Below are 27,051 nucleotides of genomic sequence, written 5' to 3'. Positions count from 1 at the left end.
AGATATCAGCTGATGTACGAAGGGCTATATAAATACATTTGATTTGATTTGATAAGTGTAAGGGGTGCGTAACCCGTGGCAGGGAAGTCTGACGCAGGAGAGCAGAGCACTAAGTAATAGCCGAAGCAGTTTAATAGCAAAACCAACGGCATAAAGAGTAACAAGACATGAGTATAAAAGACCCTTTGCGTACCGGTCATCATGTGCACAAGCACTTACAATAAACAATTCTGCACAAAGACATGGGGGGAACAAAGGGTTAAATACACAACATGTAATGAGGGAATGAAAAACAGGTGTGTGGGAAAACAAGACAAAACAAATGAAAAATGGATCAGTGATGGCTAGAAGACCGGTGACGTCGACCGCCGAACACCGCCCGAACAAGGAGAGGGACCGACTTTGGCAGAAGTCGTGACAATAAGATATATATAATACTTAAAGAACAACGGACACAACAGACTTTAGTACTATTACATCTAATTCAGATAGTTAAATGTATGTTTGTTAAATGATTAACTATAAAGAATATGATGATTATTACTATAAGATATATATAATACTTAAAGAGCAAAGGACACAACGGACTTTAGTACTATTAAATCTAATTCAGATAGTTAAATGTGTGTTTGTTAAATTATTAACTATAAAGAATATGATGATTATTACAAACAATCGTATAAACTGGGTGGTTTGAGCCATGAATGCTGATTGGCTGACAGCCGTGGTATATAAGTATACCACGGGTATGACAAAACATTTATTTTTACTGCTCTAATTACATTGGTAACCAGTTTATAATAGCAATAAGGTTTCAGGGGTTGCATCGTGCCTAAGAACAGCCCTTAACCGTGGTATATTGGCCATATGCCACACCCCCTCAGGCCTTATTGCTTAAGTAACTGCTAGTGGTTGCATATGTTGTTGTGATAACGGAGCTCTTTACTCCCTGCAATCATTGATGACAATATTATTTTTTTATTTGAAACTGAAACCTTTCAGGCTAAGTACCATGACGCCCATGAGAAGGCCAAGGGCCACTACCTGGCTGGCACCCTGGTGGACTTCCCTGAGGTGATGCGCTGTGGAGAACAGGAGAAACAGAAGGGCCTGGTAAGATATGATACTGCTATATTACTATAGTATATCTACACTATATCTAGTAAGATATAATACTGCTATAATACAATAGTATATCTACACTATATCTAGTAAGATATAATACTGCTATAATACAATAGTATATCTACACTATATCTAGTAAGATATGATACTGCTATATTACTATAGTATATCTACACTATATCTAGTAAGATATGATACTGCTGTATTACTATAGTATATCTACACTATATCTAGTAAGATATGATACTGCTATATTACTATAGTATATCTACACTATATCTAGTAAGATATGATACTGCTGTATTACTATAGTATATCTACACTATATCTGGTAAGATCTAATACTGCTATAATTCTTTAGTATATCTCCAGTATATCTAGTAAGATATAATACTGCTATAATACTGTAGTACATCTACAGTATATCTAGTAAAATATATTATACTGATAACCTACACAGCATAATCTAGTAAATCACACACATGATAATCCGGTCGCTACAACAGCATCTCACCATTAAGAATTTGTTCTTAAATGACTTACCTGTATAAATAAACGTTTTAAAAGATACTCTGTTGGAATATGCCTTATTTACTCTTTAGATATGCTTTCCTATGTATAATTCTATCGTGTTCTTCTATTTATTTATTTTTCTTCCATTTAATATTGTTTTACTTACGTATATTCTTATTTTGTTGTTGCAATGTAGAGAGGTGAACATGCATGTAAGCATTTAATTGTACTCTGTACAACACGTGCATAGGACAAATACACTTTCATTTGATTTGAAAATAATCCACACAGTGCACTGTTCTTTCTTCCAGAGGGATTACCAGAAGGAATATAACACCAACAAGATCAAGAACCACATCCCCGCTGACATCATTCCCAACGTGGTGGCTAAGAGGTCTCAGGACATGCTCAGTGATGTGCTGTACCGCACCTACCTGCACAACTGGACCTGCCACCCCGAACAGGAGGACGCTATCAGAGCCCGCAAGAACAACGAGATCCTGAGCGATGTACGTTTCAAGATTAATAGATTTGAAAGTGAATTTCGCAAAAGGACACAACACATCTTTAGTTGGCTACACTACCCCACACTATCACAGTATTTGTAAAATCATATCAAATCCAACTATCTGAACTCTGCATTGTGGTATTGTCTATCTGTTTGCTAGGTGTACTACAAAGATGACCTGAACTGGATGAAGGGTATTGGTTGCTATGTCTGGGACACACCTGAGATTGTCCGCGCCAAGAATGCCTACCTGCTGCAGAGCGAGGTGAGTAGCAAGATAACTTACTGTCATTTATACCAATGATTTACCTAGTCTTTTGTTTGTTATTGATTGAATACCAGTCTATCATAAATGGATAAATACATATATATTTTATCATAAAAATACTTAAAGACAATCAAAAAGAATAGTGATAGAGACTACTTCAAAAGGAGTATTCCTGCATGGGGACTATGGTTTATTAACCCTCTGCATTTGTTTTCTTGCAGCTCAAATACAAAGAGGAGGGTAAGAAGGAATTCAACAACTACTCCATCGTGACAGACACCCCTGCCTATGTGACTGCTATCCTGGGTCACACCTGGGCCAGTGATGTGAGTGTCAGATGTATTGTACAGAAATAAATACTATACTATACTACACATCACGTCTTAATAGTATAGAAATGTATAAAACCCGCGTTGTATCAAAACATATGCTCTTTATCTCAACAGCTGAACTACAGGGAGGCTTACCATAAGGAAAAACATATGTATACCACAATTCTGGATACCTACGACTACGTACGCTACGCCAACCTGAAGCACATCTACAGCACCGTAAGTGTGGCTCTACTGTAGACGTACACTGTGTCTCCAAATACTGTCATGTTTACCTATTAGGATTGAAATGCTTCATTTATGATGTTTATGTTTTCTTTTGTGTCGTCTAGAAAACGTATACATCTGCCTGGGACCAGATCAAGACTAAGGGTTACACGCTGCCATCAGACTCCCACGCCATGAAACACGCCAAACAACAGAAGGTCATCCTCAGCAGTGTGAGTTCAACTTATCACCCAACTTATCACCCAACTTATCACCCGTTATAGTCTAAGACCCTTTTGACTTTTGATGTTCCTCATTTGCTTGAACTTGTTGTTTAGGATTATCAGTCGTCACATACGTAAAAGTTGCATTGTACATTGTCAAAGCCCACTACCCAAACCTACCCATATGATGTCCTCCCCTATAGATCAAATACAGGGAGGATTATGAGAGGTTCAAGTCCCTCTACAGTCTGCCCAAGTCCCTGGAGGACGACCCACAAACTCTCCGCTGCATCAAAGCCGGACAGATGGGTCTTGACGTAAGTCTATCGCCTCTTTACTGTCTTCCATATGGCAGTCAAACACATTGATCTTAAATCAATGGAAATGTACACACACATGATAACATAATGGTTTATGTACCCTCCCTACATGTAGCGCTTGTACAAGGCAGACTATGAGAAGACCAAGGCCAAGAACCACATCCCTCCAGACATGCTACATGTCTTGTCAGCCCGTCAAACTCAGAACCATGTCAGTGAGATCGGTTACAGGAAGTACCTGCACCAGTGGATCTGTATGCCTGATATGCAGGTGTACGCCCAGGCACGCAAGGTCAACGAGCAGCTCAGCGACGTGAGTCATCCAAACTTTTAATATTTTAATAAACTTTCTTTATGTGGAAAACTGTATATATTGGATTTTCACATTGCATTTAATCACAGTTTCATGTGAAGTTAAATGATTCAATTGAATTCACTTTTTTTCCTTACTTATTATAAACAATATTGTTGTTTATAATAACATATATATGAAATGTTCTTCGGGTAGACCTAGAGGACTTTTATTTTCTTTAAATTTGGGTTATAGTAATTTATTTAGGATCCGGTAGTGTCAGAAAAAGTAACTAATATTGCTGATTACTTCTAAACTATTGTGACATAGTTATATATAGTTATATTAGGTAGTTCAAAGTTATAGTTCCCAAATGCTGTACTTCTTCTTGCTTGTCCTTTTGACTTCTATAACTTTCCTGTGGCTCCCCAGGTCTTCTACAAGGATGACCTGAACTGGCTGAAGGGAATTGGCTGCTATGCTTGGGACACCCCTGAGATCTTGCGCGTCAAGGCTGCTGACAACCTGCAGAGCGAGGTAAACTCCCTCCCCATGCCTCTCACCTATCTTTCCTCCTCTCCTCTCCTCTCCTCTCCTCTCCTCTCCTCTTCTATCCTCTCTTAATCTAATGACTAGAGGGAAATTATTCTCTCCACAGATGTGGACATTGATGTGGATGTATTTGTGTGTTTGTTCTTGTCTTTCAGAACAAGTACAGAGCCAAGGGCATTGAGGCATTCAAGGAGTACTCTATGGTCATCGACACTCCTACCTATGAAACAGCCAAACAGAGTGCTCAGAACCTGAGTGATGTGAGTACTGTCGCTAAAGCTTCTTCTTTTTCTGTCACCATCTTGTTGTTTTATTTAACCCTTATTTAATCAGAGTTCACTTCCTGGTCCAGGCTCTCATTTTTGTACTGTTTCTCTTCCCTACTCTGTCTCCCCTGTATATCCAACTGTCTCAATAAACTAAACAAAAAAATTGAATATATATATATATATATATATATATATATATATATATATATATATAAATATTTTCATGATGGAGCATATGAAGTTTTCTCCTCTCATGTTCTCAGCTCCGCTATCGTAATGACTACGTCACCAATGTCAAGGGAACTAACTCCTCCCCCGCTGTCACCGTTGACACAGAGAGGGCACGCCTGGCCAACTACAACCAGAGTAATGTAAGATATCGTCCATCCTCACTTCTTTTTTGGGGATCATTTCTTTACTTTAAGTACACTCTTACAAAACATACTCACTCGTAACTTTCAAAAACGCCTAAAATAGTAACTACTCCCTCACTGTTTATAGAAGTAAAATATGCTCGTTTTATTATGATTCTCATATCTTATGTCCTTCCGTTTTTCCTCTCTCATGATTCTCCTCAGAACTTCTACAAAGAGGCCAACAAGAACTTCATGCCTACTGGCTACTCTCTACCCCACGACAATCCTCTCATGAAGCAGGCTCAGCACAACACCATCGTTGTCAGCAGCGTAAGAAAGACACAACACTTTATTCAATGTTCATCTATTCGTTTTTTTTTACTTGAACCGTCCCCCCCAAAATAGAGAAAAAAAACCCACCTTGTGTATAAAATATGAACCATTAAGAATCTCATTGAGGTAATTATCACACCAAAAAATCTATTCAGATGCAAACGTTCAGTTACGAGAGGCACGCACTGTCTTCTGTACTGTAGCTAGGTGAAGTAGAAGGAAGCCTGTAGATGTAGTTACCATAAAATGTTATATATCATATCTCTATGGTAGGAACTCACACGTGGAATTCTGTTGTGTTGTGTAGGTGAAGTACAAGAATGACTATGAAAAGTCAAAGGCTACGAACTACACCCTAGACCCAGAAGGTGTCAGCTTCGTCAACATCAGGAACGCCAACAAGGTCACCAACCCGGTAAGATTACAAACGTCTTCTCCTCTACCCCCAGTAATTGGAAAAATATCATAATTGATTCAAATTATTGAATTTGATTGATGATCCATCTATGTGGCTATTTGTTATGAGTCCCTTGAAAGATGTTGAGTCATTACAGCTGTGTACAGTCCAAGACCCTGGAATGTGGGCATCATTAAAATGATTATTTGGGGCGTAGTGGTGATGTTATTTCCCCTCTCCATCTGTCTGTCCCAGCGTCTGTACCGTGAGCTGTATGAGAAGGAGAAGGATAAGGTCCACAGCACCTACGACACACCTGAGATCAGACAGGTCAAGATGACCCAGAAGGCCGTCAGCGACGTACGTGACCTTTAGTCATCCTGTCATTATCACTCCTAGACTATTGTCATTGATGTTTGTTACTATTACTTAGTGTTGATGCTTGCTACAAGACTAATTCCATCATGACTATCTCTGTTTTCATTCATACACTTCTTTTCAAAACTATTTGATTTGTTTGTTCTCTTTGCTGTGAAGTTTGCCACGTGTTCTAAGTACTGTGTGTCTCCCTTTGTTCCGTGAAGTTGTGTTACAAGGAGAAGTACTTCGCCAACAGAGGCACCATGATCCCCATGGGCATCACTCCCCAGATGATACACTGTAACCACGTCAACGAGATCACCAGTGACGTACGTCGCCCAAAAACATTCACTCAAAACAATGCAGCCAAGCAACTTCTGAAACATGCAATATGTAGGCTATACAACCAATGAAATATGTTTTTTTCAATGAAAACTTAAGTTAACTTCAGTGAGGATACGGGAAGAATTTCATTGATAGGTTATTGTTACTTTACCAAATCCCTCCATGCCTTTTTGAATGATTATACAGTAACCATTGTCTGTCTCTGTTTCCATCACCAGCTGAGATACAAGGAGGACCTTCTGTGGCTGAGAGGCGTTGGCTGCTTCATGTATGACACACCTGAGATGGTCACTGTCCGCAACATTAGCAAGTTCAGGGTAGATGGCCTTTCCTTTCTATTTCATTTTATCATGGCTTCAATCAGCAATCAAAGGAGCTAAGTATACACAATCTGCAAATACTGTAAATAATATGTCTATACTAAGCTCATAATACATCTGCTAATCCATATTAATTTATCTCCCCAAAACAGGCCAACTATGATGTTGAGGCAAAGAAGAACCGTGCCAACTTTACTGTGGTCCTGGGCACACCAGAGTACCAGCGCATCACTGAGCTCAAGACCCACATGAGCAACGTGAGTCATCTTCACTATCATATCTCCCACCATTTTCCACATATATATATATATATATATATATATTATTATATAATGTTATAATATACAGTACAATATATATTAACACAATACAGTAAAACGTCCATTAACTGCCAATATACGAGGTTGATGCTTGTTGGAGACTCAGTTCTGTCTTTCTGTCTGAATTGGCAGTGTTAACCTTTAACCTCTCGTCCTCAGCTGAAGTACAGAGCCAAAGGCAATGTGGAGAAGAGCAAGTGCACCACCACCCTGGACTCCCTTGAGGTCCAGAGAGTCAAATGGGCCCAACAGCTCAGCAACAAGGCAAGTCAAAAGGAGATGCCCACAGCTTTTTTTTGTGTTTCATCTTAGCTCTCACAGATACATTAAACCTGCTTAACTCTTTGGAGGACTGATAGCTGTGTTAAGATTTCTATTGATGCCAACTTAAAGCACAACAATGACAAAAAGGTACAAAGAAATAGATTTCTGACGTTTCTGTTAATGTTAATTACAGTTTATGTATACTGACCTGGCCTCCAAGGAGAGAGCCCACTTCACTCCGGAGATCAACACCCCCATAATGGACCACGCCAGGGCTATGAAGGTGGTCTTCAGCGAGGTAAGTCTTTCCAATGTCATTTCTCCAACATTCCTCTATCACCACTATATTGCCCTTCTTATGTCCCAGTATGATACCATAGTTTTTGCCCTTCACCACTGCTCTAACACAGTTTCTCCTGTTTCTTCTCCCAGATCAAATACAAAGATCAGTATGAGAAGATGAAGCACAAGTACACCAGCATCCATGACACACCCATCCTGGTCCGGGCCAAGAAGGCCTACCTACAGTCCAGTGATGTGAGTATGCTCTCTGGTGATCCCTCCTCCGCCTCTACTGTCTTTGGTCTTTAAGTTGTCCTTCTTCCAAATGACTGACCTATGTACAACTCTCTCTCTCTCTCTCTCTCTCTCTCTTTCTCTCTCTCTCTCTCTCTCTCTCTCTCTCTCTCTCTCTCTCTCTCTCTCTATCTCTCTCTCTCTCTCTCTCTCTCTCTCTCTCTCTCTCTCTCTCTCTCTCTCTCTCTCTCTCTCTCTCTCTCTCTCTCTCTCTCTCTAGCTGCGCTACAAGGAGAGCTTTGAGCAGGCCAAGGGTCACTACCACAGCGTCAAGGATGCCCTGGACATCGTGTGTCACCGCAGGGTCACCGATGACATCAGCGAGGTCAGTGTGTCAGCCAATTAGACGAGATCTCCCCAGCGACAAAAACTGGTTGAAATGACATCCCTACAACCAGTTTACGAACAGTAATCTGTGTTTTAAGGAAGTCGTTTCAACCAGCTTTGCCTGCTGGCTCAGAGCCACCCAATAGGATTATTTGGTATATTAAATGGACTCCATTTGGTATGTGGTTTTTGCCAAACACTGTATGTATGTTATCATACAGATAAAGGACACTTCTCTGTCTTCACACAGATGAAATACTGTATACACATATGTTATCATACAGATAAAAGACAATTCTCTCTCTCCTTCACACAGGTCAAATACAGAGAGAAGTACAACAACACTCTGGGTACGTGGAGATCCATCCCCGACCGTCCCGAGTTCTTCCACAGCAAAGTCATCTATGATAACGTCAGCAACGTGAGTGGTGTCAAGTTAACATCTGAAAATACCCTCGCAGCAGAATCACTGTATTGTCAATTCCAATACATTCCAGTGCTTACAATGTGTAGTTTACCATAGAGAGATTGCATTGTCCATTTCAGCGTATTAGAATACTTTAACCTGTATGTTTTTCCGTGACCCAAAACATGAATGTATCTGCCTAACATTAGGTCAAGTACAAGGAGGACCTGGATTGGCTGAAGGGTATTGGCTGCTACGTGTGGGACAGACCTGAGATGGTCCAGGCTGAGAAGAACAAAAGCCTCTACAGTGAGGTAAGAATTTAGGAAAGAAAGAATTGACCACTACAAATTCAATAAGACCATTCTCAGATGTTATCTTTCTCTTCTCATATCCACAAAAGCTCTTTTCTCCTCTTCTTTTCCCTCTTCTCCTTTGAAAACAGAGACTCTACAAAGCAACTTTTGAGAAGAACAGACACCAGTTCAAGTACACAAGTGATACTCCATTCTTCCAGGCCGCCAAGAATGCCTCCATTATCATCAACGAAGTAAGTCACACCTGCACTTTTGGAACACATTTATGCAAACTCATGTCGGTTTTAATTTGGATATACTGGATATATTTCATCTTATTTAAACGACCTTATGAAAACCAGATACAGTAATGAGTATAACATGTGTTCTCTTTCTATCTCATTTGGATTCTCAGCTTTGAGGGTAACAGATGATCATGTTTAGTTCATAACATTTAGTAGATGTACTGTAAATGGTGATGAATGCACCATCCTTCTTCCTGTGGTGGTCCTAGCCACAATACTGTGTCGTTGTCACTCAAGTTTCTCTTGTCTGCGGTTCATTCCTCTATTTATCACATGCTATTAACCTTGACTTTCTTTCCTGGTAGTCTTCTTAATTCCTGACTGTCGCAGATCACTGTTTGTTTGTCAGTTGTCTTTAACTTTTTGACATTCTGAGCAGAGGCGCTATAGAGCAGCCTATGAGAAGACCAAGGATAAGTACAGCAGTGTGTTGGATGATCCTAGAAACCTCCTGGCTAAGGAGAACGCCAAGAATAGCCAGGTAAAGCTATGATTGGCCCGCTGCCGAGTCCCGCCCCCGTCCGCCTCCGTCTACTCTGGGCCTATCAGAACGCTTGCTTCTGAGCCCGGCGCATGAGGTCATCTGACTGCAGGCGTTTCCGGAGGTCATAGTCGCATGGCTAAGATGTCATCATTCGTGTTCACTTCTCTCTCTATCTCTCTGTCTTTTTCCTTGCGCCACAGGTGTCGTACTCTGCCACTCAAATAGCCCTCTGTGGTGGTTTGAGTGAGCGGCTACACTTTCCTTGATCTGTGCACTCAGTGTTGAACCCGTAAACTTGGTTGAACCCTTTTCTCATGTCAGTTTTCATGACAATTGTCAAAAACAAATTCAGCATTGTCAAAACCATGAAATCTAATAAAAAGGCGTATTTGATTGATTGATTGAACCCAATTCAACCAGGTTTAATATAGCTGGGCGATTCACTCTGAGGGCACAAATCAGGAGGACACAACTCAGACTCCACGCCTGGGATCTTGGGAGCTCCTCTCTTGTCCACTCCGTCCTGTCTGTCCCACTGTCCCTGTCCTCATCCTCTGCATGCTGTGTGTGTTTGTTGGTGTGTGTCCCCGTGGACAGAAAAGATATAGGTCCAGGGCTAAAGAGCTGCTAAAGAATGGCTGCAATGAGCTGCTTCGTCCAGACATCCTCAGCGCCATTTGCCAGTCCAGCGCGCAGTGTAAGGTAATCATCCATTGGCCCGGTAGACCTCACCCCGTAAAGTCCTCAAAATGTCCACTCCATGCCAGTTTTCCCAATTCTCACTCCCTCCGGTTGTCTTCCCAGCTCAGCCCTCGCTAACTGTAGCTGTGGAAACCCATGCTGAACTCTCATTGGCCAGTGACTAGAATACCTCACCTCTGTCTGCCCCACATTCCCCTCACACCGCTGCTTCATAAACACTCCTGAATCCTCACTGATCTCAGAACCCGAGCTACCTAGCTTATCCCAAGTTATAATTAATCTGCCTATAACCCACATCACAAGTACAAACTGAACTGTCTAGAAATATGTTTTACGTCAAATTATGAACACAGTCAATAGATTTATTTTCATTTATTTTAGTTGAAATTCTAAATCCAAATGATAATTTAAAAAATACTACCATTATTACTCATGTTCAATATGTATCCACACCAGATTTATCATCAGCAGGACATAGTGTAGAAACAGACAAGCTGATCAGGACATAGTGTAGATGCAGACGAGCTGATCAGGACATAGTGTAGAAACAGACAAGCTGACCAGGACATAGTGTAGATACAGACAAGCTGATCAGGACATAGTGTAGAAATAGACAAGCTGATCAGGACATAGTGTAGATGCAGACAAGCTGATCAGGACATAGTGTAGATACAGACAAGCTGATCAGGACATCATGTAGAAACAGACAAGCTGATCAGGACATCGTGTAGAAACAGACAAGCTGATCAGGACATCGTGTAGAAACAGACAAGCTGATCAGGACATAGTGTAGATACAGACAAGCTGATCAGGACATCATGTAGAAACAGACAAGCTGATCAGGACATCATGTAGAAACAGACAAGCTGATCAGGACATCGTGTAGAAACAGACAAGCTGATCAGGACATAGTGTAGAAACAGAGCTGATCAGGACTACAGACAAGCTGATCAGGACATAGTGTAGATGCAGACAAGCTGATCAGGACATAGTGTAGATACAGACAAGCAGAAACAGACAAGCTGATCAGGACATCGTGTAGAAACAGACAAGCTGTGTAGAAACAGACAAGCTGATCAGGACATCATAGAAACAGACAAGTGACATCATGTAGAAACAGACAAGCTGATCAGGACATCGTGTAGAAACAGACAAGCTGATCAGGACATAGTGTAGAAACAGACAAGCTGATCAGGACATAGTGTAGAAACAGACAAGCTGATCAGGACATAGTGTGTACAGACAAGCTGATCAGGACATAGTGTAGATACAGATAAGCTGATCAGGACATAGTGTAGATACAGACAAGCTCAGGACATAGTGTCAAGCTGATCAGGACATCATGTAGAAACAGACAACATAGTGTAGAAACAGACAAGCTGATCAGGACATAGTGTAGATACAGACAAGCTGATCAGGACATCATGTAGAAACAGACAAGCTGATCAGGACATAGTGTAGAAACAGACAAGCTGATCAGGACATAGTGTAGATACAGACAAGCTGATCAGGACATAGTGTAGAAACAGACAAGCTGATCAGGACATAGTGTAGATACAGACAAGCTGATCAGGACATAGTGTAGATACAGACAAGCTGATCAGGACATAGTGTAGATACAGACAAGCTGATCAGGACATAGTGTAGAAACAGACAAGCTGATCAGGACATCAAACGTCAGCTGGAGAAAATCATCCATGAGAAAATGACAGGCTGTGCTCTAACAGACTATTGGTAACACGTATCCCTTGTCTCTGTTTTCGTTCTCAAACTGTGTATTTGTGGAACTCTCTTTCCACATAATTTCAGTTTGGTACCTGTTTCCGTTAAGCATGTACCAACCTCTGCATGGTGTCTTCCTATTGCATTCATTCATTACATTGACATGTGCTGTAGTTGTTTCACAGAATCACCATTTCTTTGAAAATACATTTCATTTGATCAAGAATGGATAAAGGCATGTAAAATAATCTCATATAGCCTACTGAAAATCAATATGCAAAGCACATAGATAATCTATAGATAATTTAAACACTGTTAATAATATACACATTTATACTTATCTGACAGTAATGTCTCCTGTGTGAGTGTCTAACTCTTGTGTTCTGCCCCCATCACCACAGTGGAAGTACAGGGCGCAGTATGAGCGCGCTAAGAACAAGTTCACCTCCATCCTGGAGACACCTGAGCATGAGAGCCACAAACGCAGCAAAGCCATATTAGACGTGAGTTCACTTGGCCACACAACATTGAATTAAAGATACTTTTTGTTGCAATTGTTGTCACTGTTTCTCTCTTATAAAAATAAATAGTTATTACAAAAATAAAGATATACAAATAAATAAATATCCAAATAATAAAAGAATATAAATAAATGTGTCCTTTCCTTACTGCTGTGCATTTATCTACATAACACTATATGTGAATCATTTAGACTTGCACCATTTTCTCATCACTTTTTCCAGAATGTCTACAAGATGGAGTATAACAAGAACAAGGCTAAGGGCTACACCCTGGGCCATGACACTCCACACAGCACACACATGAAGAAGGTCAAGGAGATCACCAGCGTGGTATGTACTCTACACTCTCAAAATGGCCACCTTCCTTCCCTCTCACAACTCACTCTAAGATGGAGGCAGATACAGTCATAGCCCTGGTACTGTATGTGAGTGTGTTTTTATCTCCTTTGTCACTCAGCTGAAGTACAAGGAGATGTATGAGAGGAGCAAGGCCCAGATCAACATGGACCCTGAATCCTTTGAAATCCGCGCTGCCAAGGAAGCCTACAAGAACATCAGCAATGTGAGCCTCTCTCTGCTAGTACTCCTCTTTTCCTTGTATCCATTTACTTCTGAAAGCCACTTCTGAATAAATGAATGAATAAATGAATGAATGAATGAAAATAAAATAATGTGGCTTGTTAAGGACAGGCATAATACCTGATGTGTTCTACCCCACTTGAATGGTTGCTTGAGACAGGCCCTTCACTCACTCACTGTTCTGTTCCTGTCTGATTTGTCTCCTTCCAGCTGGACTACAGGAAGAAGTACCAGGCCACCAAAAACAAGTGGATCTGGACTGTCGACAGACCTGACTTTGTCCACGCTGCCAAGGCCAACATCCAGCAGAGTGATGTGAGTGATGCACTACAGACATTTGTTTGTTTGTTTGGATGTATTTTAGCCCACAATGGGGCTAATCGTCTAAGAGTCCATGAAGAACAAATCTAGACAATAGCGACGTACATGACTTACACACATAACACCATCCCAGGTTTCTATACTGACACCTTGTATCTTTGACATGGCACCTCTTGTCAACCCCTGTTGTGTATCTATCGGTCCTCAGGTTGAATACAAGTATGACAAGGAGATGATGAAGGGTTGTGTGATGTCCATCGTGGACGACAAGTTAGCCATCCTGGCTAAGAAGAATGCTGATTTCAGCAATGTGAGTAGTTGTTCATTTACCTGCCACCCATCAATCAAAATAAAATTATTATTTTCTGTTCTATCCGATTCTATTCTATTCTGACACATGACATTTTAATCTTAAGAAAAAAAGAACCTGTGTTAATTGTTGTGCTTTGTTCTGTCCAACAGGTGAAATACAGAGAGAAGTTTGAGAAGGCAAAAGGCCAGTATAAGACTGTTCTGGACACTCCTGCTAACCTTCATGCCAAGTCAGTGCGCATTCTGGCATCTGAGGTAAGAAGCAGAAAACATCAAACACATGATAACTACAGATACTTACTATGTAATGTTTATTACTGCCAGTGATTGGCTGTCTTTACTAACCTACAGTATAGTTATCATATATAGATCGTAAATGTCATAATATAGACCTTATCTTATAGGTGAACAAGGAATTTGCTACAAAATATTTCAAGAACACATGTTTTAATGAAAGAAGCTACTGTACACTATGTTAGTTTTGTTTGTACGAGACCCAGTCAGATTCCTGTCAGACACTAGTTGTTTGTTTTCTTCCTTTCCTCAGAGCAAATACAAACTGGCCAGCAAGATGGAGCATCAGACCAGCAAATTCAACACTCTGCCCACGACCCGCGATACCATCCACGCCAAGGACATGGGCAAACTGGTCAGCGAGGTCAGTCCTTACTCTCTGTTTAGTTGGATGAGGTGCTGTTTAGTTGGAGCTGGTATACAGGCTTGATCCTCCATTTCCAGATTTCTCACACAGAGTGAATGAGACTTCCCAAGACTATACAGTCCTGAGCCTTTTGTTACCTTTGACATTTTTGTCTCTGCCATTTTGTCCACAGAAACAGTACAAGAAGAAGTTTGAGAAGGAGAAGGGCAAGTCCAAGTACAACAACATGAGTGTGCCTCCCGATGTGCAGCACGCCATGGACGTAGCCAAGAATCAGAGCAACGTAAGTCACTAACCATCCTCCTCTAGAAAAATACATCACTATATCTCCTATATTAAAGATATTCAACAGTTCATGCTTGCTTGATATAATTGGTCGTTATTAATCAAGTATTAATTTTTACATCAGCAGTTGTCACAAAGTGGCTTTTATGTTTTTCACTCTCTATGTCATGCCTTAATATCAGTCTTTCAATGTGGGGGATTCACTCTTTCCTCTCTCCATCTCTAGTTTGCCTACAGGCAAGGCGCTAAGGCCAAGCTCAACTACACCTCTGTGGCTATGCGCCCAGACATCATGAAGGCCACCCAGGCCTCCAAGCTCACCAGCAATGTGAGTGTTTAGTACACTGTGAATAGCCTACACAGTGGTGAAGACTGTTAGCCTGTTTGGCAAAATGTTGTATTTGTTTACCTTTCTGAGTTGAATTTGCATGTTTACACTCTCAGTATGACAGCATCACAAGGCATCAAGTCAAATCACCACAGTCTGTGCTGAGATGTTACTCACTGATGGTTTGTGTATTGTGTCTGGTAGATTGGTTACCGTGACAAAGCTCGCCAGGAGGCTGCCCATGGAGGCTCACTGACCCACCGTCCAGACATCGCTCTGGCTACTGCAGTGTCCAAGCTGACCAGCCAGGTACGGTCAACACCAAACCCTGGGACAGGGTCAAATGGGCAGCAACTTCCTGTCTGTGTCTTGCGACTTCCTTTCTCCTATTGAATGACTCACTGATTGGTTGATTTCTGGTAGCATCTGTTGGGGCTCCTCTGCTTCCATAATTTAAGATTACGTTTTTTCATTTGTGTTATAATTCTATGATATCTGCCAATATTCTTGATTGTTATAGTTTTTCCTCCAGTCTTTTTTGTTTTGTGTTTTGTTTCCTTATACCTGTAGCTATCTTCTTTTCCCTCTCCCATCGCAAGCTTTTGCAAACACAGACATGCATTCTGCCCTACCAAGCAAAAAGGCAGTAGCTGCTCATAGCGTGGAGAAAAATGAGAAAAATGGCTTTAATATACCTTGGTTTCACAGTAACTTTATGCAGTTACTGCTAACATGACCCCCATTTTCTCCAAAACACAATACAATAGAGGCAGAATACTTGTCCACATGATTAAGCATGTATTTAATGTAGCAAAAATGGAATTAACTCATTTTCGACCAAATGAGCAGTTACTGTCTTTTTGCTTGGTAGGGCAGCATAGTGACGCAATAACTATTTTCCTAAAAGTCAACAGAAAATATTGTTTTCTATTGCTTTTTTCCTTTTAATTTTCCTTTTCTCCCTCAGTTGAATCAACGTCTTAAATGATCAATGTCAGAAAAGCCGGGACATCTGGTTAGTCAATGTCTCTGCCTCCTCTGGAATGGCCCCTACAGTGATAGCATGTCATAGGGTTATTGTTGCTGCATCGTTCGACAGAATTGTCTCTGTGCCACGAAGACTGTAAATCCTGTATCAAAGCTTCTGTCTAAAGTATCTTATTCACAACTCTTCTATAGTATAGACAACACTGAACACTAGGAGGCAGAGTTGACAATTTGATTGGGTTGCCAGCAGTTCTGTCATTGCTTTTTCATTTGGAGCATGATTATAATTAGACTGATTTTTTTCCTCATTTGTATTGGATTTACACACTCTCTCCCTCTTTCTCGCTCTCCCTGGCTTTTTGTCAGCTGGTTCCTCTACAGAATAGGAGTCTATCTCAGACTCTCAGCAATGGGATCCCAGCATCACTTTCTCCCTCATTTTCTATTTCTGACTACCATACACACTGTTCCAACGGTATATGAAGTCAATGTTCTGTTTGTACAGTTGCTTCTTCTTAGTGTTGTCTTAATTGCCTTCTGAGGTTAGTTGACTCATTGAAAGTAAGAAAGAATGCTTATTTATTCATTTGTTATACCCACCAGATACATTATATCAAATTAATCCTAGAAGGCAACCTATGGTTTTTGACTTCAATTGGTTATGCTGTATAACAAGGGCTACTAAAACAGCACAGTAAGGAGCTACCTAGATGTAGAAATTCTGAATTTGGATCCCTCTAAAATCAATGAACAAGCCATGAGCCCTTTTTATGTTATGTGACCGAATACTGTATTTTTCTCCTCATTAATCTGACTCTCACTGTGTTTTTCTTGGCTTACCTGCATCACAGACACAATTAGACTGAGACTAACACACACACTGCCATATGATATCCCTCCAGGTGCAGTACAAGGCCAAGTTTGACAAGGAGAAGGGGCTCAGGCCAAAGTATGACATGAAGGAGAGTGTGGTTTACAAGACTCAGAAGGATGCACACAAGCTGGCTAGTGAGGTACGTGTTCCACTCTCCCAAGTAGGTGTAGTACTCTTTTAATATGATACATTTGCTTACGGGCTAAGACCTCTTTACTCACAGGTCTTTATCAAAGATATACAAAGCGACCAGGACCAAGCAGTTCATGAGAAATGCTATATAAAACTCTATAATAATAAATCTCTATATATATATAATTACACTATATTCTAATAATATATCCATATAATAGCTCTCTATAATACGATGATGTTCTTCTGTCCGTCTTCTCATCTCACAGGTGAAGTACAAGGGTGACCTGAAGAAGCTGCACAAACCTGTAACAGACATGGCAGAGTCTCTGTCCATGCAGCACAACCTGAGCACCAGCAAGCTGTCCAGTGACGTAAGACAATCTGCACATAACCCTTTGTACTCCCAATACCACCGTCTTCCTACCCGGTAGTGTCATCATAACCATCATCCCTTCTGCATAACCACCGCCTTCTCAACAACCAACCACCTCACCACAACAACCCTCCAAGAAAGTCATTCCATATAATTAGGCTTTCACTAGCTCTCTCTCAGCAGGCAAATCTGGTTGAAATAACTTAATTACGATCATCTGTTTACAACCAGAAGTAGTTGAAATGTGGTTGTAATGACGTAATTTCAACCAGTTTGGTCCTGCTGTGTATATACTGTATGAGATATAGTAAAACACAGATCTGTAGTATCAGAATTTTTGCATCATACTCTTTTACCCATAATCCTCAAGGACATCATCTGGTAGTGACCTTGACCCTTCTCACCTTTGACCTCCAAACTTCCTGTACTAGCACCCGCTGTAACCTTCTCCATCTCTTTTTTCATCCATCTATAGTCTTAGTGTTTTCTTTTTCACACAGTCTCATGTTATCATGTGCTGGATAATTTTTTTTTTTTTTTATTAAAAACATTACTTAGTATATCATAACTTAGTCTTCTAGAACTCTCTGCCTTACCTTCTCTTTTCTAATTGTTCTTCATTGCATTCTTTTCATCCCTTTTTATTCACATTCCTTAACTTTTTTATAAAACATTCTTGTTTAAAATAATATATATTTTTACATTGGCGGCATTGAGGGAGCTAACGGCAGTGGCTATTTTTCCCCACGTTGTTGTACTGAGCTGCTTTACTGGGCATTGATTCCCTCTTAGTACCAGTACAAGAAGAAACATGAGGACAGTAAGGGTCACTACCTCATGATCGCTGACTCACCAGAACAGCTTCATCACAAGGAGGCTTCAGAACTACAGAGTCACGTAAGTGGCCGATGACTGGGACGACCGATGGACCTGTCCTACTGACATCACCGGATTTCTAACTTTCTATGTTTGAGATGCAACTTGAAAATCATCTTTCCAATATTCCATTTCAAAATCAAATCAAATTTTATTTGTCGCACCCGCCGAATACAACAGGTGTAGTAGACCTTACAGTGAAATGCTGAATACAACAGGTGTAGTAGACCTCACAGTGAAATGCCGAATACAACAGGTGTAGTAGACCTTACAGTGAAATGCTGAATACAACAGGTGTAGTAGACCTTACAGTGAAATGCCGAATACAACAGGTGTAGTAGACCTTACAGTGAAATGCCGAATACAACAGGTGTAGTAGACCTTACAGTGAAATGCCGAATACAACAGGTGTAGTAGACCTTACAGTGAAATGCCGAATACAACAGGTGTAGTAGACCTTACAGTCAAATGCCGAATACAACAGGTGTAGTAGACCTTACAGTGAAATGCTGAATACAACAGGTGTAGTAGACCTCACAGTGAAATGCCGAATACAACAGGTGTAGTAGACCTTACAGTGAAATGCTGAATACAACAGGTGTAGTAGACCTTACAGTGAAATGCCGAATACAACAGGTGTAGTAGACCTTACAGGGAAATGCCGAATACAACAGGTGTAGTAGACCTTACAGTGAAATGCCGAATACAACAGGTGTATTAGACCTTACAGTCAAATGCCGAATACAACAGGTGTAGTAGACCTTACAGTGAAATGCTGAATACAACAGGTGTAATAGACCTCACAGTGAAATGCCGAATACAACAGGTGTAGTAGACCTTACAGTGAAATGCTGAATACAACAGGTGTAGTAGACCTTACAGTGAAATGCTGAATACAACAGGTGTAGTAGACCTTACAGTGAAATGCTGAATACAACAGGTGTAGTAGACCTTACAGTGAAATGCTGAATACAACAGGTGTAGTAGACCTTACAGTGAAATGCCGAATACAACAGGTGTAGTAGACCTTACAGTGAAATGCTGAATACAACAGGTGTAGTAGACCTTACAGTGAAATGCTGAATACAACAGGTGTAGTAGACCTTACAGTGAAATGCTGAATACAACAGGTGTAGTAGACCTTACAGTGAAATGCTGAATACAACAGGTGTAGTAGACCTTACAGTGAAATGCTGAATACAACATGTGTAGTAGACCTTACAGTGAAATGCTGAATACAACAGGTGTAGTAGACCTTACAGTGAAATGCTGAATACAACAGGTGTAGTAGACCTTACAGTGAAATGCTTTATCCTGTGACTTGTGAATCTAAATTCTCCCAGGCTTCTTCTCCAACATGTAAAATCATTAAATAGTGGAACACAATGAAACACAGTTAATGTTTGTATTGTTGACTTGTCAGGGCTTGGTGGACTTGTAAAAACAGTTTTACTGGAAGCGTTGGTTGGCCTGTGTGCTATTATGTAAGTCCTTTTTTAATTGATCCATAAAATCTCCCACTCGTCACTCCATCATTAAACCTGAGAGGTTTATATTGCGGTCATTATAAATTGGTTCCCATGCTCCCATTTTAAGTGGAGTAATTGTTCCCTCTAGAAGTCTTCGATGGACACGATATCTGGACCAGAGTTCACTATATTGAAACAGACCTGTCACAAACCCTGTCAGTTTTTGCTCTGAAAACACCTTGTTAAACTGTCATGATGTTATAACAACAGCAGTTGGTATCATTTAGGCCTCAAGGATAATATTAAATGGCCTATTTAGTCATATTTATTGAATAAAGTAAGTCAACTTTATTCAATAAATGAATTAAGACATTGTGAATATATTTGTCTGACTCCTGTGTGTCCATCCACAGGTGAAGTACAAGGAGAAGTATGAGAAGGCTAGAGGAAAGGCCATGCTGGACTTCGAGACCCCCACCTATGTGACGGCTAAGGAGGCCCAGCACATGCAGAGCGCGGTAAATACTCATTATATAGTTTCCACCCAATATCTAATTGTTTCATACAACAACACCTCTACTTTGCAGTCTGGAGTTTCTCTGATGCTCCAAAGAGAACAGGCATGGAATCATCTGTTGTTTTTGTCTGTCATTGTATTGGATCTTCTGTTTTATTTGGAAACTCTGTAGACTTGTCTGTTTTTCAAAAGTCTATCTACAATGTCTATGAAATGTGATTTTTCCAACGTGTAATTTGATGTGAAAGTGGAGCGCTGGGACTATGGCTTATGGCAGTCTTGTGTGACACTGACACATGATGTTGTGTAAGTACAGAAAGTGAAATATTCCTCTGATGATCCACGGTTAAGGCATGGTACTGGATGTCTGTCTGGTAATCATGTCTCCCTGCTAGTGCACAGACTGACTGACACAAAACAGGAAACTTACCAGACTGCGTAGATACTTTAAACCAGTGACTGCTGAAAACCTGGATCCATACATAAAATATCAGGATTATACATGTATAAAGGTTTCAAATATTTGAATATCTGTACAAAAAAACATTACACACACCAGAGGCATACTGTCGTCATACGTAGAGCAGTACACCACTGAGTTGTTCTCAGGAAGAGCAGTAAGACTGAGGTGAGGCTTGCATGTATCTCAGCTGTGTCTGTCCCTTGTCTTATCTTTGCGGCGAATAGAAAGACTATCATAAGGAATATGAGGAGTCCATAAAGGGAAAGAACCTCTCAGGCTTGGAGGTCACCCCTGCCATGTTACATGTCAGACACGCCACCAAAATAGCCAGCGAGGTAACGAACAGACGTCGACTCCCTTTTGTACCCCTCCTCCTCCTCTTCACCCACCTCTGATAATCATACTAAGACCACCATAACCACCACAACCCTCCTTCTTTTAATCCCACGTGTGCGACTTTTTCTCCTTAAGAAAGTGTCACACCCAGGTTAGTTGTGGTTAACTTGCATGGTTCACCACCCAACGATAATACACTCTATTACGATTACACGTAATACACCCTTCCCTTTTCATAGTACCATAGTAGTGTTGCGTGACTGTTTTAGTTAAAGACTTTGTTTTATTGCCATGTCTGCACTATTAGTGTTATGTATGAACTGTCATCTATGTTGACATTGTGACCTTTGTAGTTCCCACCCATTCCTTCAAAACAACTGTCTTAATTTGTCTGGTTTTTCTGTCTGGTTTGGCTTTTTAAATAACCCTGTTTCCTGTGTTTGTTCTGCATGATGCCCTAATGAAATGCAAACATGAGTGCTTTTGGCAAAAAGCCTCATGAACAAACTGTCTTGTACCAAATGTCCTGTGGGTATTTTTTGTCTTATTGTTCTATCTGATAAAATTCAATTTTAGTTTTATCAGGCTGCTTACCAAACTCACCAATGTCTTTCCAATGACCAATTTAATGTCTATTGGTCAAAATACGTATTGTATAAAAATAAATTAGAATGTCCGACTTGGCAAGTCAATATTTGTCGGTACATGTCAACCAAAACCACAACTGGTTTGTCATAATTTGAAGCGGAGACTTGGTGACTTTGAGATCTATGGGGGAGCGGTATTACTTGCCAGGTGAGCAGGTACTGTACCGTATCCTGTCTGTGTTGCCCTGCCTGTGTTGCCCTGCCTGTCTCTGCAGTCTCTCTGTTCTTCCTTCCGCCCTGTAGAAAGAGTACAGGAGGGATCTAGAGGAGGGGGTGAAGGGTAAAGGGCTAACTGTTTTTGAGGAAACTCCGGAGCTTTTGAGAGCAAGAAATGCCACTGCTATCCTGAGTCAGGTAGGACTGCTACAGATGGAACAGTCTTCTTCTCCCATTTCTCTCTCCCCTTCCCCGTCGTCTGCTTCCGTCTCCTCCTCCTCTTCCTGTTTCATCACCTAACTAACCAGGCAGCTGATTGTTTTTTTTTCTTGATGCAGGATGACATCACTAATGTGTTTACAACGCAGTTGTCGAGCTAGTAGTGTCATTCCCCCAACCTAGTCCCAGATCTGTTTGTGCTGTTGTGGCAACTACATTGGTGACATTGACCATAGGAGTTTGCAAGACAGTACAAACAGATCTGGGACCAGGCTAGTAGTTCCCCAGGTTAACCAGATAATATGGTGTCTGAAACGACCTACACTACCTCACTGAGATTCACACTAAACCTTCTTCTGTCTTTCAGCTCTGAGTGGACCCTTCCTGTCTCCCTCCCTCGTAGCTTGATTTATCCCATGTTCTTGTTGGTTTGTTTGTGCTAACCTGTTTTAACTTTTGCCATTTTTGGTTTTGCAGTCCCTAAACAAATGAGATCCCTTTCCTTCCTAATATAATATCCAACAGCTATATTTGAATACTCTAATAAAGAATTGTGTGACATGTGGCTGTTTGCAGAAAGAGTACAAGAAGACATTGGAGACAGAGATAAAGGGCAAAGGAATGTCGGCTTTGGCTACAGACACGCCAGACTTCATGAGGGCTAGGAATGCTACAGACATCCTCAGCCAGGTCAGTGGGGCTGGGTACTTGGACCAAGCCATCCTTTTTGTGTGATATGTGCATTAAGTCCATTCATTGTTTTTTGTAATATGTGCACTACGCATTATTTTCAGCATTGTACATTATTGCAATATTTTTTAGATTACTATCAGAGAAGGACTTTTTTGGAACCTAGAAGATATTTCATATTGTCCAACTGTCTTAGTTATACTTGGGTTTCTGTATAGCTATTTTACATGTAACAAATGCATATTATAATCATAACCATATCCCAATGTTCATTTCTTTCAATACAGTAATTGTGTACTATACCAAGAATACTGAAAGACCACTCTTCATCAGTGCATGTAGTTGTTATTTAACAAAGAGTGTGTTTCTGAGCCGCATCTTGTGCCCCTCCTCAGCAAAAGTACAAGCAGACTGCTGAGGCGGACAGGGCTAGCTACACTAGTGTTATCGACACCCCTGACATCCTCCACGCACAGAATATCAGGAACATGGTCAGCCAGGTAAGAGGAACGCTCCGAATGACTATGGAGTGTCCACAAATCATGTTAATAAACTCTCCACAAACTATGTAGATTACCTTTGCATTGATATGAGGGATATAGATTGATATGCATTGAATATATTGACATCAGAGTTGACCAAGGTGTTGTGTGACTTCTCTCTCTGTCTGTGTGTGTGTGTGTGTTATAATTTACAACTGCGACCTTAAAGCATAGCAGTGTGAACAGACAACACAGAGTAACACATGGAGTATTAACAAGTCTTTATTTCACAGTCTAGGGGGGATGGTAGTTAACATAACTCATGTAAATTATAATTGGCTACGTGTGAAATAACCACGACAAGAAATAATTATAGGGTTTATTTTAAACACACGGTAATGCGACCTGGCAAGGAAAGAAACAATAAGTATTCAAAACACCCCTAAGCTAGACTAGCCTATCAACAACAGCTAACTAACCAAAAATACAGTGGGTGTGAACTAGTGTGACAAAGTTTAACACAGAGTCCCACCAGCAAACACACATGGAGTAAACAATTAACGAAGAACAGAGATCTACAAACATGGCATTTACAAAGAGATTGAGCTACTGAAATCTACAAAGAACAGCTATCTACCAACATGGCATTACAAAGATTGAGCTTCTGAACAAACAAATGACCGGGTTTTTAAACCATGGGGAAGGAACTGTGATAGGGTAGGAAACAGGAGGAGGTGTGTCTTCTGATTGATGGGTTGATTGTTGACTGATTGGGGAGTAATGATTTTCACCTGTGAGGGGAGAATGAGAGAAAAGAAACACACACACACACACAGGATACACACACAGGATAACTGTATCCGTAACACTCCCACCCTTAAAAGAGCAACCCTAGGGATTGCGACCACAGTATTACAATTAATACTCACAACAAAATTAATACTTACAACAACAACGTCAACCTTGCCAAAACATACAAAAATCATCTTCACACACGAGACACAAACTGGTTACGCAATTTTGTCTTCGGTAACGGTCCGACACAATCAACCACCACATGCTCAAATGGTTCACCCATTACAGGTATGGGACAAAGAGGAGCGGGAGGAATAACCTGATTTGGTTTTCCTGTTATCTGACATGTGTGGCATGTCCGACAGAACTGAGCCACATCTTGTTTTAAACCCGGCCAAAAGAAATGTCGAAAGATCCGATCATAAGTCTTTGTAATTCCTAAATGACCAGACCACTGGTGATCATGAGCAAGGGATAACACATTCTGTCGAAAGGCTGTAGGAATCACTATTTGGTAAACAGTATTCCAATCTCCACCTGTATCAACATGGGATTTCCATTTACGCATGAGGAGATTACCATCAATGAAGTAAGCCACATTCTTCTTCTTCACCTCTTCTAACGAGACAACACTAGAAAAACATTTAGTAAGCTTGTTGTCAACCTTTTGGTTAGCAATCAGCTGCTCACGAGTGACTGGTAATTGTATTGCATCAGCAATAACTTCAACGTACTTTGATTCTTTCCTGGGCTGTTTGTCAGAGGTGATCAGCTTCTCAGAGGTATCACACAATCCATCCTCTTGATCATCCTCTTTGAACAGAACAGTGTTCGACAAATCTATCAAGTCACCCTCTTGTAGTGCCTGAGCACGAGTTACAGCACAAGCGGGGAACACATGTGGATAACTCTGTGCCAACTCATTCGAGAGAGAGTGGTCACTTTTATCCAATACTTCCAATACGGGTACTACCTTTCCTCCGGCAATATCGTTACCCATTATAAAGGTCACACCTTTCACTGGCAACTTAGGACGTACCCCCACTCTGAATATTCCACTGATTAACTCAGAGTGTACTTTCACAAAGTGCAACGGCACTGGGACAAAACCCATTTCAATACCCTGCACTAACACACTGGAACCACAGTATGTATCGTCAGATAAGGGCAACACATCAGACAATATAAACGACTGCGCCGCACCAGTATCTCTAAGGATTTTAACCGGACGCTGAGACGCTTCGTCATTCGTTAGGGACACAAACCCCTCGGAAATGAATGGTTCATAACTGCGGTCGGGGACTGAGACTTTCAAACTACAGTTACTCTGAGGCACCTGTTTTGTTGTAGACCTCACAACCGTACGAATTAGAGCAACACCTGTTGGTGGCTTGGCACGAAGAGGCATCCCTTGTTTGCGTTTAAGCAGGAAGCAATCATTAATCATATGTCCCACTTTATGACAATAGAAACAGGAACGCTCATTCTTCTGCCGTGCTTGATATACTACTGCTGGTCGACTAGGGCTAAAGGTAGGAAACTCAGTGGTTCTACTCTCAGTTTGAGCCGAAAACACACTCTTGTGCGTCAACACAAACTCGTCTGCCAACACAGACGCTTCTGCCAGGGAGGATACTTTCTGTTCGTTTAGGTAAACTACAAGGCGTTCGGGTAAGCAATTTTTAAACTCTTCCAACAAGATTAACTCCCGGAGAGAGTTGAAATCAGTTACCTTACTAGCAGCATGCCATTTATCAAACAGATTTCCCTTGTCTCTAGCAAATTCCACATAAGTCTTACTAGAAGACTTTCTATGAGACCTAAATCTCTGTCGGTATGCCTCAGGCACAAGTTCATAGGCACGAAGAACAGTAGCTTTGACCACTTCATAATTCAAACTGTCCTCCAGAGGTAGCGCTGACAAAACCTCTTGGGCTTTACCAGTTAATTTACACTGAAGTAATAGGCACCATACCTCTTCAGGCCACTTCAATGCTACGGCTATACGCTCAAATACACAAAAATAGGAGTCAACCTCCGACTCTCTGAACAAAGGTACTAAGGCTATCTGCCTACTAATGTCAAACGTGTTTGAGGACACAGCAGGTGAGGACGACTCACTAACAGGCACAGTAGGAACGAAGGCTAGCCTTGCTGTCTCTGCCTCCAGTTCCATCTGGCGCATTTTAAACGTCATCTGCCTCTGTTCTCGTTCTCGTTCTTTTTCTGCCTCAATTTTACACATCTCCAAATCTAAATGCCGCTGTTCTCTTTCTGCCTCAATTTTACACATCTCCAACTGGAGAGTCTCTCGCCTAATTTGGGCTCTCTCTTCCACCTCTAGTTGGAACTGTGCTAAACGGACATCCCTTCTGGCATCACCGTTTGACAGTGGGGAGAGTGGATCAAAATGGGACAATGTGGCTGGTGTTTTAGCCTCGCCCTCATTATCAGATACCAATGGGCTTATAGGAGCAGTTACATCCCCTACAGGGTTAGTAGACTCAGGCAGCGGTAACACAAGCACTTGCTCTTCCAACAATACATTTAATACTAGCTGTTTAACCTCCGCCTTAACTAAACTCTGCGAAAACGATACTGAATAATGGTCAGCCAAGGTCACTAAATCAACTCTACGACATTTGTCAAAAGCCTCCCACGAAGGGTTATCCAAAAAGGACTTCAAATCAAAAGTAGCCATCTTACACTACTTCACAAGAGCCAACGAAAATAGCAAACACTAATGCTACTTCAGCTATGACGCTCAACACTGAACTATACCACTACAACAATCTACATGAGCGGCATGGGTGTCAGTAAAGACAGATCCCGGATGAGCCCCCACTTATGTTACGAATCCCTTTTGGCCCGACAGTCTAGGGGGGATGGTAGTGAGACCCGT

At 41.1% G+C, this 27,051-nt stretch overlaps 1 protein-coding gene across 1 annotated transcript in view; it reads left to right on the top strand.

Moving 5' to 3' along the window:
• The window catches only part of LOC139400756 (nebulin), an 83,870-nt gene that overhangs the window by 40,531 nt on the left and 16,288 nt on the right, over positions 1-27,051 (top strand). The window contains exons 83-125 of the mRNA XM_071145408.1: positions 1,003-1,113; positions 1,950-2,147; positions 2,307-2,411; positions 2,636-2,740; positions 2,861-2,965; positions 3,079-3,186; positions 3,381-3,494; positions 3,613-3,810; positions 4,222-4,326; positions 4,497-4,601; positions 4,874-4,981; positions 5,189-5,296; positions 5,607-5,714; positions 5,952-6,056; positions 6,281-6,385; positions 6,620-6,718; positions 6,874-6,978; positions 7,201-7,305; positions 7,499-7,603; positions 7,738-7,842; positions 8,102-8,206; positions 8,525-8,629; positions 8,824-8,928; positions 9,060-9,164; positions 9,595-9,696; positions 12,525-12,626; positions 12,867-12,974; positions 13,102-13,206; positions 13,434-13,538; positions 13,753-13,854; positions 14,007-14,111; positions 14,404-14,514; positions 14,690-14,800; positions 15,029-15,130; positions 15,335-15,439; positions 17,020-17,130; positions 17,393-17,497; positions 18,292-18,396; positions 20,258-20,362; positions 21,049-21,159; positions 22,051-22,161; positions 22,759-22,872; positions 23,268-23,372. Coding sequence (XP_071001509.1) covers positions 1,003-1,113; positions 1,950-2,147; positions 2,307-2,411; positions 2,636-2,740; positions 2,861-2,965; positions 3,079-3,186; positions 3,381-3,494; positions 3,613-3,810; positions 4,222-4,326; positions 4,497-4,601; positions 4,874-4,981; positions 5,189-5,296; positions 5,607-5,714; positions 5,952-6,056; positions 6,281-6,385; positions 6,620-6,718; positions 6,874-6,978; positions 7,201-7,305; positions 7,499-7,603; positions 7,738-7,842; positions 8,102-8,206; positions 8,525-8,629; positions 8,824-8,928; positions 9,060-9,164; positions 9,595-9,696; positions 12,525-12,626; positions 12,867-12,974; positions 13,102-13,206; positions 13,434-13,538; positions 13,753-13,854; positions 14,007-14,111; positions 14,404-14,514; positions 14,690-14,800; positions 15,029-15,130; positions 15,335-15,439; positions 17,020-17,130; positions 17,393-17,497; positions 18,292-18,396; positions 20,258-20,362; positions 21,049-21,159; positions 22,051-22,161; positions 22,759-22,872; positions 23,268-23,372 — 4,752 coding nt within the window. The remainder of the gene's footprint in view (positions 1-1,002; positions 1,114-1,949; positions 2,148-2,306; positions 2,412-2,635; positions 2,741-2,860; positions 2,966-3,078; positions 3,187-3,380; positions 3,495-3,612; positions 3,811-4,221; positions 4,327-4,496; positions 4,602-4,873; positions 4,982-5,188; positions 5,297-5,606; positions 5,715-5,951; positions 6,057-6,280; positions 6,386-6,619; positions 6,719-6,873; positions 6,979-7,200; positions 7,306-7,498; positions 7,604-7,737; positions 7,843-8,101; positions 8,207-8,524; positions 8,630-8,823; positions 8,929-9,059; positions 9,165-9,594; positions 9,697-12,524; positions 12,627-12,866; positions 12,975-13,101; positions 13,207-13,433; positions 13,539-13,752; positions 13,855-14,006; positions 14,112-14,403; positions 14,515-14,689; positions 14,801-15,028; positions 15,131-15,334; positions 15,440-17,019; positions 17,131-17,392; positions 17,498-18,291; positions 18,397-20,257; positions 20,363-21,048; positions 21,160-22,050; positions 22,162-22,758; positions 22,873-23,267; positions 23,373-27,051) is intronic.

The sequence above is a fragment of the Oncorhynchus clarkii genome, chromosome 3, assembly GCF_045791955.1.
Source record: "Oncorhynchus clarkii lewisi isolate Uvic-CL-2024 chromosome 3, UVic_Ocla_1.0, whole genome shotgun sequence".
Lineage (NCBI taxonomy): Eukaryota > Metazoa > Chordata > Actinopteri > Salmoniformes > Salmonidae > Oncorhynchus > Oncorhynchus clarkii.
This window is presented reverse-complemented; position numbering and strand designations above follow the sequence as displayed.